Source organism: Acartia tonsa, chromosome 12 (genome assembly GCF_053477335.1).
Source record: "Acartia tonsa isolate MP-2025a chromosome 12, ASM5347733v1, whole genome shotgun sequence".
Classification (NCBI taxonomy): Eukaryota; Metazoa; Arthropoda; class Copepoda; order Calanoida; family Acartiidae; genus Acartia; species Acartia tonsa.
In genome coordinates this window covers 45,725,504-45,736,966 of record NC_137271.1, presented here as the reverse complement: position 1 = coordinate 45,736,966, position 11,463 = coordinate 45,725,504, and the positions used below count along the sequence as shown (strand labels likewise).

Below are 11,463 nucleotides of genomic sequence, written 5' to 3'. Positions count from 1 at the left end.
ATGTGGTAAGAATTTATCTTTAATTCTTAATAATAAGTGTAGTATGGTATATTTTTACGAAGAAATTTAAAACATTAATTTTTCAACAAATAGACCATTTAACTGCTAACTTTTGACATACGAATAATTTCCTTAATTTTATTGATCATTTGAATCTAAAATTATCAATTTCTGATGCTATTTAATATGTTTCGTGCCAATTTAAAGTTTTTTAGAAATTTTATATTTTTAATTAAATTGAAATCACGCAACCTCGATCTACAAAAATAATAAACCATTAATATTATGTAATTATTTTTTATATTTTTGTTTTAGATTCACTGTTTTCATGGTAATAAATACACATTCGTAAACATTCACATGTTGGTCATTCGGAGGGCTTGAGATTAAGATATCGAGAACGGCTAGGATTGCGTTCCGATACACCGGGACATATGAGAATCTACCCTGTTAAAGAGAACCCGATCGTTTCAGCGGTTAGCGAGATCCTTCAGTACACACAAACAAACATCCTGTTACTTTAGTATAAGGATAAATTTGTTAATAGGATTGATTGAATATTTTTTAGGCCAGTAATTAATTTTATTCTGAATAAATCTTTTTGAAAATAAAACATTTAACTAAAGCTAGTTCTTTAATGCTAAAAAAACAGATAAATTCATAAAAAAATCTGAGAGGAGTTTTTAAATAGTTTATTTCAAGAACACACGCCCCCCCCCCCCCAAAAAAAAAAAAAAGATTGTGGGGGCCCCCCATACTCTTTTTCATTCCCCACTCCCCCACCTCTCTTTATAAAGGCAGACGATAGGGAAATGGAAGAGAGAGGTGGGGACAAGGAGAAAAGGATATGAACAGGGAGAAAAGAGAAGGCAGGCGCGCTGTTTCATAGAATAGTTGCCAACTAAAAATGAAAATAAGTAGGCATTTTTCTAATATTTTTTTAAAATCTACTTTCTAATTCTACTGGCTTTCTTTTTCTATTATATTTTAAAAGTAATATTTTAATACCACATCCTTTTACATTATTGGAAAAAATATACTTTTTTTACTCTTAGTTGGCAACTGTTGTATGCTTTCCCCTTTTCTCCCTGTTCATTTCCTTTGCTCCTTTTCCCCACCTCCCTCCTCGATTTCCCTAACATCTGCCTTTAAAAAGAGAGGTGGGAGAGAGAGGGAGTGAAAAAGAGTATGGGGGAGGGGGTGTGTATTCTCGAAATAAACTATTTAAAAACTCCTCTCTGAGAATTTTCTACTTTCTACTTTGGCTCTTTACAAAGCAAATAGACATAATTTATCTAGATTGTCTATCTTCCCCCATTTTTGGTCAAACTTAAAAAGGGATTATTAGTAGACAAATGTCCTTGTTTTTGCTGTATACAAGATAATGGCGACGAAAAATTAAAAATAAGCATTATTTACATGAACAGACTGACTTTCTTTTTACAATTATAGAGTTGCTACGCTTTCTAAATTGTACTTTATTATTACAGAATTCATCATCCAAAATTTGTAATTTATAGATAATTTTCACGTGCCTTATTTATAAAAAAAATCTTATTGTGATGGAAGGACGACAAGACCTCAATTATGTGTAATCTTCACTTACATCTTTTAATATAGATATCCTAAATGCTAGGGGTGCAGCGGATTGTATTCAATATAGTACATGTTCACAGAATAAGGTATACAACTTTGTGTTGTGATCAACGTTTATTTATATACTTTAGGCATGAGTAAATAGAGTTTAAATACAGATTCACAGTCAGGAATTTAATATTATTGAGAAAGTATCAATTAAAGTAGTTACCTTTCTAGCCTGTACCCTTATTAGCTATTATCAATGAATTTGGTTCAGTCTAATAGCTAATACACAAGATTACAGAATTCTGACCAACACCTCCCCAACTCTCTCAATAATATTAGAAAATACATACAATAGAGTGCATATATATAAGCGCACTATTACTCTTTATTTATATAAAAATTATATATTTATTACAAACATGCAGCAAGGTGTCCATTTCTTTTCATCAGTTCATCTAAAAAAAAAAGAAAATAGATAAATATTTCAAATATCTTTTTAGAGTATAATTATAGGAAAATTATTTAAAATTTAATTCAAATGACAATATCCATAAAAGCGAAGCTCTCATATCATAACATAAAAGGAAAATAAGTCTTTTAGAGTGGCATACTTTAATTTTTAGGATTTGATTATAGAGATGCCTGACTAACAATACTTTACCTTGTTGTCCTAAAAACATTATTTTAAAAATCAGATGAATAGGAAAAAAACAAAAAATGTTGTAAAATGTTAAAAAATCAGCATGTTTTGAATATAAGTACGGTATTTCTGGTAACGATTATAGAGTTGCTACATTTCTAAATTGTACCTAACTGGCATCGGAAACATCATATAAAGTTTGATAATTCAAACATGTCTATTTAATGATTTTATCATACAAATAATTTTGTCCAAAAAAGGTAAAATTCAGCATGATTTAAATGGATAACGGACTTTCTGGTAACAATTATATAGTTAGTTGCTATGCTTTTTAATTCGTACCTAACTGTTATTGGAATAATCATGCAAAGTTTGAAATCGATAGGACCATTCTAAAATGCCTAAACTAACTAATGCAAAATATAAATTTTAAATTAAATTACCTTTTACGCGGGGATATATCCTCCATATACGTGAAATATATATGGTGAAATATCTAAAAAATCAAAAAAGGCTACCTTTACTTTCACCTTTGAACACAAAAATCCCTGAGAAAAATTAACTTCCCTTTTTAATTAATGTAATATATAGATTTTTAATTAAATTACCTTTTACGCAACTTTCTTCCTGGTTGTATAACTGGTGTCAGTCTTTGGGTACTGCCTTAAAGGGAATGTACAAGAATTTAGTACCTTCTGACTGAGTTTGGGTACTAGCGCATGTAATGCCGCAACTCTTTTTGAATAAAGCAGACAGGGAGTAGTTCAAATATAAAAGGTAAGAATACACGGCAACCTTCCCATAATTTATTTCACTCCTCTCTCCCCCGCCTCCCTTTTTTAATGCAGAGGATAGGGAAAAGAAGAAAATGGTGGGGGCAAGGGGCAAGGGTAATAAACAGGATATTCTTGCCCAGCCAGCTAGCTGTAGGCCGGATCCATTAATCTTGTAATACAAAAATCACACCATTAAACCTCATTATATTTCATCAAAAACAAGTTGTGATTTTGCCTGCCTGTCCCCTTTTTTCCCTCTTCATATAACTTGCCCCTTGCCGCCAACTCTCTTTTCCCTTTCCCTGTCATCTGGAGAGTTCAAGGGAAATTTTTCTAGTAATTAATTACAGAATGGTTACGTCAGTCTGATATACTGATAATCCAATTTTGAAATGATTGCTTTTTTTCTTGGAACTTTTTTTCTTAGTTTATAGTTTACTAGCGGCTATGCCCCTAGAGGCCTCTAGGGGCACTTGAGGAGGAGAGAGTCGAATTTAATAATTAAATTTCTTATTTTAGATTTTTTTAAAAAGTTTTTTTTTGGGGGGGATTTTTCATTTTTTGGAAGGTTGGGGTGTCCCACCCCCCAAGAAAATAGTTATAAATCTTCCCAGGACCTATGAGAAGCTACCCTGTTAAGGAGAACCCGATTAGTTCAGCGGTTAGCGAGATTCTTTGGTACAAACAAACAGACAGACAAACACACTGTTACTTTATGATAAGGATATAGGGATGGGAAAAAGGCATAGAAAAAAGTTAAATAATATGGAAACAGGCAGTCAAATATGTATATGTAAAATTATAACCGGATCATGGAAAGTAAACAAAGTAACAGGTTTTGTCGTATTTTCACATTAGCTTTTGATAGTTCATTTTTTGTTAGGGTTAGGAAATTGGCACTGCATGGTTGTAGCCCCCGCAGGATTGGAAATAGGTGAAAAGCTACTATAAAATTACGACAAAACCGCTACTTAGTTTTCTTTCCATGATCCTTATAACCTTTTGCCATCAACTTTATAAATTTATCAAAATTGTAGTATGTATACCTCCTTTCCATTCTACTCGATAATTTTTAAACAACCAAACTGCCGCGTCATAGAAAGTCATCGCAGCACAAACTGCTGGATTAATAACAGAAACAAGTTTAACTTTAACGCGAGGCGTAGGCGGAGGGCGAGGCGTAGATGGAGTTGCCCTGATAAAAAGAAAAAAATATGTTATTATTATGTCAGCATAAGTAAATAGTTTTAATATCATGTCAATATGAAGTCAGCAAATAAAATTTTTGGTGCTTGCTTACATGTGAATACTGGAGCACTTAGCACTAAACCCCTCCTCTCGCTTAATTTAAAAAAAATGAAATAATGTTAAAAACTTCCCCCTCCCCGTTAATTTGGACTAAATTGAAAATAAGGAAGGGGAGTGGTGCTCAAGTTTTCACATGTAAGCAAGCACCAAATTTTTTTATCATATTTTTACAATTTTAAGATATGGTGAAATATCTAAAAAATCAAAAAAGGCTACCTCTACTTTCACCTTTGAACACAAAAATCCCTGAGAAAAATGAGAAGTTTCATTCTGATACTTTCATCAAAAAAATTTTTAACTGGACCTAAAACACCAAAGATATGGGGGAAAAATAAGAAAAATATAAAAAATAGCCAAAAATCTGTTTAGCAGTCCGACCGCTATGGATGTCTTTAGTTTATTTTAAATAGGAGCTGTGAAAATCGTGTTTCCCCAACTTTGTGTCATAAGTATCTTCGCTAATAAAAAAAAATATTTCAAAACAGTATGTTGACAATGGAATCTTTTTATTTTAGCTATATAGTCAACACATAAACCATTAAAATTCTCTTTTATAAAGTTGAAGATTTTTTATCGTCTAATGCTAACACTTTCTCCATTTCAGGGAAGCTTCACATACATTTCGGGATGGATTTAAGATTTATCATTTTTAGATTTAAGACTTGTAATCATTTTAGCTAATTTTCTCGCACCCTTTTGTAAACAGAGACCCAAAATGCTATGGGCGCAGCTGTTATATATAGCGATATAATGCCAACAACATTATTTGCAATAACTTCCTTTTTTAATTAATGTAATATATAGATTTTAATTAAATTACCTTTTACGCAACTTTCTTCCTGGTTGTATAACTGGTGGGATATCTTAATATATATTGAATTATATGCAGCAGATATAAATAACACTAGCATTTTGCAGGGAGTAAGGGAGGGGACAATGGATCGAATATTAATTTTTAGGAGTCTCAGACTTTGGGTACTGGCTTAAAGGGAATGTACAAGAATTTAGTACTTTCTGACTGAGTTTGGGTACTAGCGCATGTAATGCCGCAACTCTTTTTGAATAAAGCAGACAGGGAGTAGTTTAAATATAAAAGGTAAGAATACACTGCCACCCTCCCATAATCTATTTCACTCTCCTCTCCCCGCCATCCTTTTTTAATGCAGACGATAGGGCAAAGAAGAAAATGGTGGGGGCAAGGGGCAAGGGTAATAAACAGGATATTCTTGCCCAGCCAGCTAGCTGTAGGCTGGATCCATTAACCTTTTAATACAAAAATCACACCATTAAACCTCATTATATTTCATCAAAAATAAGTTGTGATTTCGCCTGCCTGTCCCCTTTTTTCCCTCTTTATATAACTTGCCCCTTGCCACCACCTCTCTTTTCCCTTTCCCTGTGTCCCACCCCCCAAGAAAATAGTTATAAACCTTCCCGGGACCTATGAGAAGTTACCCTGTTAAGGAGAACCCAATCAGTTCAGCGGTTAGCGATATTCTTTGGTACAAACATACAAACACACAAACACACAGACAAACATCCTGTTACTTTATTATAAGGATTGAATTTAAATAACAATCCCTTAACAACTTCCTCCGAAGTTTTTGGATTAATCTGGATTTCATAGCCTTTCTTTAAACTCATAAATTGAATTAATTGCCCATTGTCCCCTCCCTTACTCCCTGAGCATTTTGGTTTTAAATAAATAGTTAGGAGGTTGAAAACATGTTTATAAAAGCAGAAATATAATCTATAAGTATGGTTTTGTCCCTCTAAAAAAGTTAATTTATGCTTTGATTATCCCCTCTATTGTTAATAATCATCTTGGTCAATATGAATTTTGTAATCCACCATTCCATTTTGGCCTATTTTGGTGATATTATTATTGCTAATACGATTTTGGCTAAATCATAAAAATGCATGTATGTGATATTTTGCATGACTTTACGCTTATTTTATCAGAGATACAAGATTTAGGCAACATATCATCAAAATTGTAGTAGATATACATACCTTTGGATAATTCTTTTTCTAGAGGAAAGATTTCTGTCATAAATACTATCAGGTCCCACACTGTACCCGCAAGACAAATGTACCCCAGTGCTGCTGCATGTGCAGGAGTTAGCCTAAAAAAAGAAAAATTATGTTGTTTTGTTATTATTTTAGCATAAATATGCATAATTTTAATTGTCAATATAATGTCATCCACGCAACATATGTTTTGAAACAGTGTAGCAGACAGACTTATATTTAAGAATTGCTGTGCTCTCTCTACTAATGATGTGCTCGTAAAAATATCTATTCTAAATCTATTTAGATTAACTCCAAAACTTATAACATATAAAGGAAAGGAATCCATTAATTTCATATTTACACACCATAATTCTGTAAACATTGTAATTATTATGTCGTTGATCCCTTCCCCCAAAATATATAAGGGGAAGAAACCTATTATAATCGCATTTAGCCCATCCTAATTCTGTAGATATTGAATTAAGTATTGTAAAAAAAAATTACCAATTAACTTGTGATTATAACCACTGTGTTATTGGGAATAGAAGCGAGGCTTCTCTACAGTTAAAACTTAGTAAAGTCCGTCCGTATAAATTAAAGATTACCTTTTTTGTCTGGAAAGTATTTTAGTGTTAACAGCATCTGCACTAGAGAAGCTTATCATCTCAATTAACAACAAAGCTCCCTGTAATAATATTAAGAAGATAGAAAGTTAAGAATTTGAAAGGTCTATCAAAAATATACACAAAATAATTTCTTGAAAAGTGCTTAATGAATAAAGAATAATAAACTTTAACTTCTCCCAAAATTTGATGCGGGTAATTATTCTTATTTTTAACTCTGCAGTATAATTCTATGCTTGTCAGAGTTTCTCAAAAATACTTTTAACTAATGATACAATGGTTGTTATTATACATATTATTAATATACTTCATTGTAATAAATACAAATATAAATATTTGAAAAAAAGATTTCTTCATCTTTTTAACAATAGATTTTTTGTTTGCATTGTCAAGCTACGAATTTATGGATGTTATCCTTGTCTATTATAAATGCCTAATTTTATTAAATTGAGATAAACATACCAAAAGTATCAGTGCAACCTTCATAACCTTCATGTTGAAAGATAGTAATTTCAATACTGGTAATTTTCTAATCCTCTTACACTTTTTATAGGCACCTAGAAATTTGTGATTCACAATTTTAAAGAAGCACAGTGTTCCATCAAGCGACATAAATCGATTTTTGCAATTTAGAAACTGTTGTTTTGTAGTATACATAAGTTTTAAAGGATATAAACGAAAGAATTAACACTTTACTAAAAAATATAAGAATTTCATGGTAATTATATCAAAAGTTTGGAATGGAATGCATTTTCATATTACTAAACAACTATTTTTTTCAGTCAAAGAAGCCACATTTCAAATCATTGTGGACAGTTTGTTTTTGAAGCTATTGTAAAAAAAATATACATTTTTAGATTTGATATGTGATGATTTAGACATTTAAACTTTAAAAGAAATCAAAAGACCATTTCTTGTTGTTATTGTAGGCACTTTTCTTGACATATATGATTTTGGTAAAATAAACAATTTTTGTACAGGGAAATTTTTATGTTTGGGTCCAGAACTAAAAAGCACAAAATAATGCAATAAAATCCTGTTACATGTTGATATAAGATGTATTTATGATAACATAGAACTATAGTCTTATAATGTGAAATCATGGAAAGTTTTTTTTAGGCCCTTAACCCTTACAGATCGGGCCCCTATTACCACCTTAATAGATTGCAGGGGGGGGGGTCATATTGACCCCGGTCCCCCCCCCTCTATCTCGGCTTCTGTTACAGATAAAGACGTAAAAATTTTTTCTGGCGGTTCATGTGTATTTTTAGAGAAAATTACTTTTTCTAGTCATAGCGATCAGGCCGCTCCTTAGCCGCTTTTTAGCAGCCAGCCGCTAAATTTTAAAACAGCTGTAGAGCAGCCAATTTTGCAGCTAGGATGACCAAATTTTAGGACGAACTTTTATTTTTCATAACAAAAAAATTACTTTTTCTGATCATCGCCAAAAAACGGCAAATAACGAAAACCGCCATTTTCGGCGGTTACGGCGGTAAAACGGCGGTAAAACACCACTTTTATCAGAAGTTAATTGATATCTAAGTATTCACAAAAAAAAATTAGTTCTCTACCTAATACACAAAAGTCATAATGTAGAAATTAAGATTTATTTAGAATATTTTCAAATTTTTCTGCCACTTAACCAACACAGACCAGATATCCTTATAAAATCAACTCTTTCCATCATATAATTACTATACTTAAAAAGTCATGAAGTCACAGCTCTCTAACTTACCAACAAAAAAAATGACATTGAAAAAACTAGAGGGGTGTGTCTCATAAAGCCCCCCCCCCCTGCCTCAATCTTTAAGGGTTAAGATAAAAATCATCAAAATATCACAATTTACACTCTCTATGATTTTTGTCATTTTTCGACTTTTCTGGAACACTGTGAAAGAGAAATTTATTTTTCCATGTTAAAGAGTACATTCTTTAGAAATTTTTCTAAAACGACTTTTTAGACAATCAAGTTGTATTTCATTTTTGTTACTAGGAGAAACTTCATACAAAAGTTTGATAAAAATCAAGATTTTAGGTCAAAGCCTTTTTAGACATATGTTTTTGAGGCTTAATTTTGGGGAAAATTTACAAAATAAATAAAAAAAGAACAAAAACGTTTAAGACAAGATATTTAGATAATACAATTTTAATTTCATGATTTTTTATTGCGTTGCAAAAAAACGCGTTATTCAGCTTTGAAGATTTTTCAATAGAATACAATTTATTTTTTTCTTGTAAACCTAGCATTTGTTTTTAATACCTTATTTTCATGACACTTTTAATCATTAACTTGTCTAAAAAAATGAATTGTTGTTAATTCACTGGAAAGTGAAAATTTCTATTCGATAAACCTTTCTTTCCTTTCTAACAATATAATAATATTTTATTTGTACTTGCACAAATACTGATTTCCACATATCTTCATTTGTTTTTTTACTGATTTTCAATATTTTTGTGGGTAACAATTAAATTTCCCGGCGTTCTACAAGATTTCTGTGTTAATAGATAGAAGGACAAGTTGCTTTATAGTTTAGATATTTTTTCTGCTGCTAATGAAGATTGATCGCTGATTTTTCTTATTAAGGTTGTTAATAGCATCCAGTATACAACTTACTTTGTCTGCCAGGACATGAGAAATGCAATAAAAGCCATTTACATATTTAAAAAAAAAAAAAAAATTTATGTTACCTAATATCTTATATTCTGTCGTCCTTTTTTATGACCACTGAAAATTTCGATAATTTAATTTGTCTTTTTGTCAATCCTTGTTTTTTTGTACTTTGCTACGTATGGATGTTTTTTTGGGCGCATGAAAGCAACGCAATAGAGCAAGCGCTTTCTAAACTGATTTTCTAAACTTTCTAAAAACAGGTCCTAAACATGAATTAATCGGATAATTCTATTGCTAATCTTGATAAAAACAAGGATGACAACATCAATTAAATTAAAGCTCCTCATTAACTCCTAGTTATACCTTTATTCTTTTCGTCAAGGAAGTTTAGCTGCATTTCTTAATATAGTTTTCTATAATTAGGTTCGGTCCGTCCGTTCGTACGTCTATAATGATTAGCTCTTTTCACTAATTTGGACTTGTTTGGAGAATTGTCCTTTCTTTCAATGTATTTTGATTGGTTGGTTCATGAAGTGAGTGTCAAAACGTTTCAATAAATAATTGTAATCTACATATGGAAAGATTTGGAGTATCATCATTGGGGATGTACATAAATTTATCGACCATTGTCTTATCCCTTTTTATCCCTGCATTTAAGTGATAAGAAAGCTCTAAAAGCACAGACAACAAACAATCTACCTTCTTTTACATTTAGAAGAAAAGAAACATAGATTTACATAATTAATATATTTTTTTAATTACAAATTTATATATTTTATTTTAAAACATTACAAACAATGCATAATTAATACAAAAAGCTGAATTTCTACTGTGTTTTTATCGATTTTTATAGACATACTTGTTAATTTTGTAAGTAATTATCAAATTTTGGGTATCTTAATTTTTCTGCTATCGCTGTAGGCTTTAAGTCTTATCCCCTAGGATCCCTGATTCGATTGTAGGAATGGATTTATCATTACTTTGATCTCACACAAGTTTATCATTGTGCTCTAATAAAGTGTTACTTGTTGTGGTCTAAAATAGCGACCCACCCCTAAGCCCCTCCCCTACTACTGGTTGAACGAACTTACCTATAAATGACAGGGAAAATAGCAACCTAAATTGGTAATTTCCACATTCTACACATTCTATTATATAAAGTAGTAAGTTTTTTTTCTGTAGCGTAGGTTCTTGCAAACCGCTGATCTGATATGGTTCTCCTTTTCAGTGAACTTTCTTGAGATGGTTTTAGGCTATTTTTTATGAATTAGTCTGGGTGTGGTTTTCTGCTCTTCTTCATATATTCCTTCGAGTAAAGAGGCCCAAGATGCAAGTGGCACAGCCGTTAGTTTATATATAGCCCATCTTTTTTAAAGTAAAATGTGCATTTTATATCCCTAAACTGAAGAGAATCAAACTTTAGAAATGAGGGAAAGGTTTAAAAAGAAGATTTTTCTATTGATTTTTATATTCCATACATAATAGCTTACTTTAAAATTTACATATTTTTAGTATTTTCATTTAGTTTTCCTTAAAATAGAAAGCTTTTACAAAACTGACTACTTGGGCTTATAAAGTACAGTGTCTTAGGTCGAATAAGGTCTGTTTTGAATCCTGGCTTTAATAAAGATTTACGGAAAAGGTTGTTTTATTTTTGCCTTATCTTAAAGATAAAATAAATGAGATGATGTTAAGGTTTAATAATCAAAAGATACATTTTTTCACAGTACCTTTAAGAAATCCTTAAAAATCCTTGGAAGACAATTTACTTTAAACTAAAATCAGGCCCTTATCCAGTATTTGATATCAGCACAATAATGAGTGGATGTCTAAAACATTTCTCTATGCATAACGATTTTTCAACTACAGAGCATTCTTTTTGCCTAAAAGTGTATAAAAACAAAAAAA

General features: G+C 31.2%; 1 protein-coding gene across 1 annotated transcript; it reads right to left on the bottom strand.

Annotated features, from left to right (window-relative positions):
* Positions 1–1,702: 1,702 nt before the first annotated feature.
* On the bottom strand, positions 1,703–7,492 carry LOC145333685 (uncharacterized). The gene is made up of 7 exons (XM_080178895.1): positions 7,407–7,492; positions 6,927–7,006; positions 6,322–6,434; positions 5,129–5,171; positions 4,047–4,195; positions 2,833–2,887; positions 1,703–2,039 (listed from the first exon to the last, which is right to left on the bottom strand). The coding sequence occupies exons 1-7, from the start codon at positions 7,437–7,439 to the stop codon at positions 2,036–2,038; spliced, it is 477 nt and encodes a 158-aa protein (XP_080035021.1). The 5' UTR covers positions 7,440–7,492; the 3' UTR covers positions 1,703–2,035.
* Positions 7,493–11,463: the final 3,971 nt, after the last annotated feature.

What these genes read in the sequence shown, in the direction of transcription:
- LOC145333685 (XM_080178895.1), bottom strand. Translation starts at nt 7,439, where the DNA reads ATGAAGGTTATGAAGGTTGCACTGATACTTTTG. An exon ending in ATACTTTCCAGACAAAAAAG is followed by an intron (nt 6,435 to 6,926) that starts GTAATCTTTAAT and finishes TTCTTTTTTTAG; the next exon opens with GCTAACTCCTGCACATGCAG. An exon ending in GGAAGAAAGTTGCGTAAAAG is followed by an intron (nt 4,196 to 5,128) that starts GTAATTTAATTA and finishes TCTTTTTATCAG; the next exon opens with GGCAACTCCATCTACGCCTC.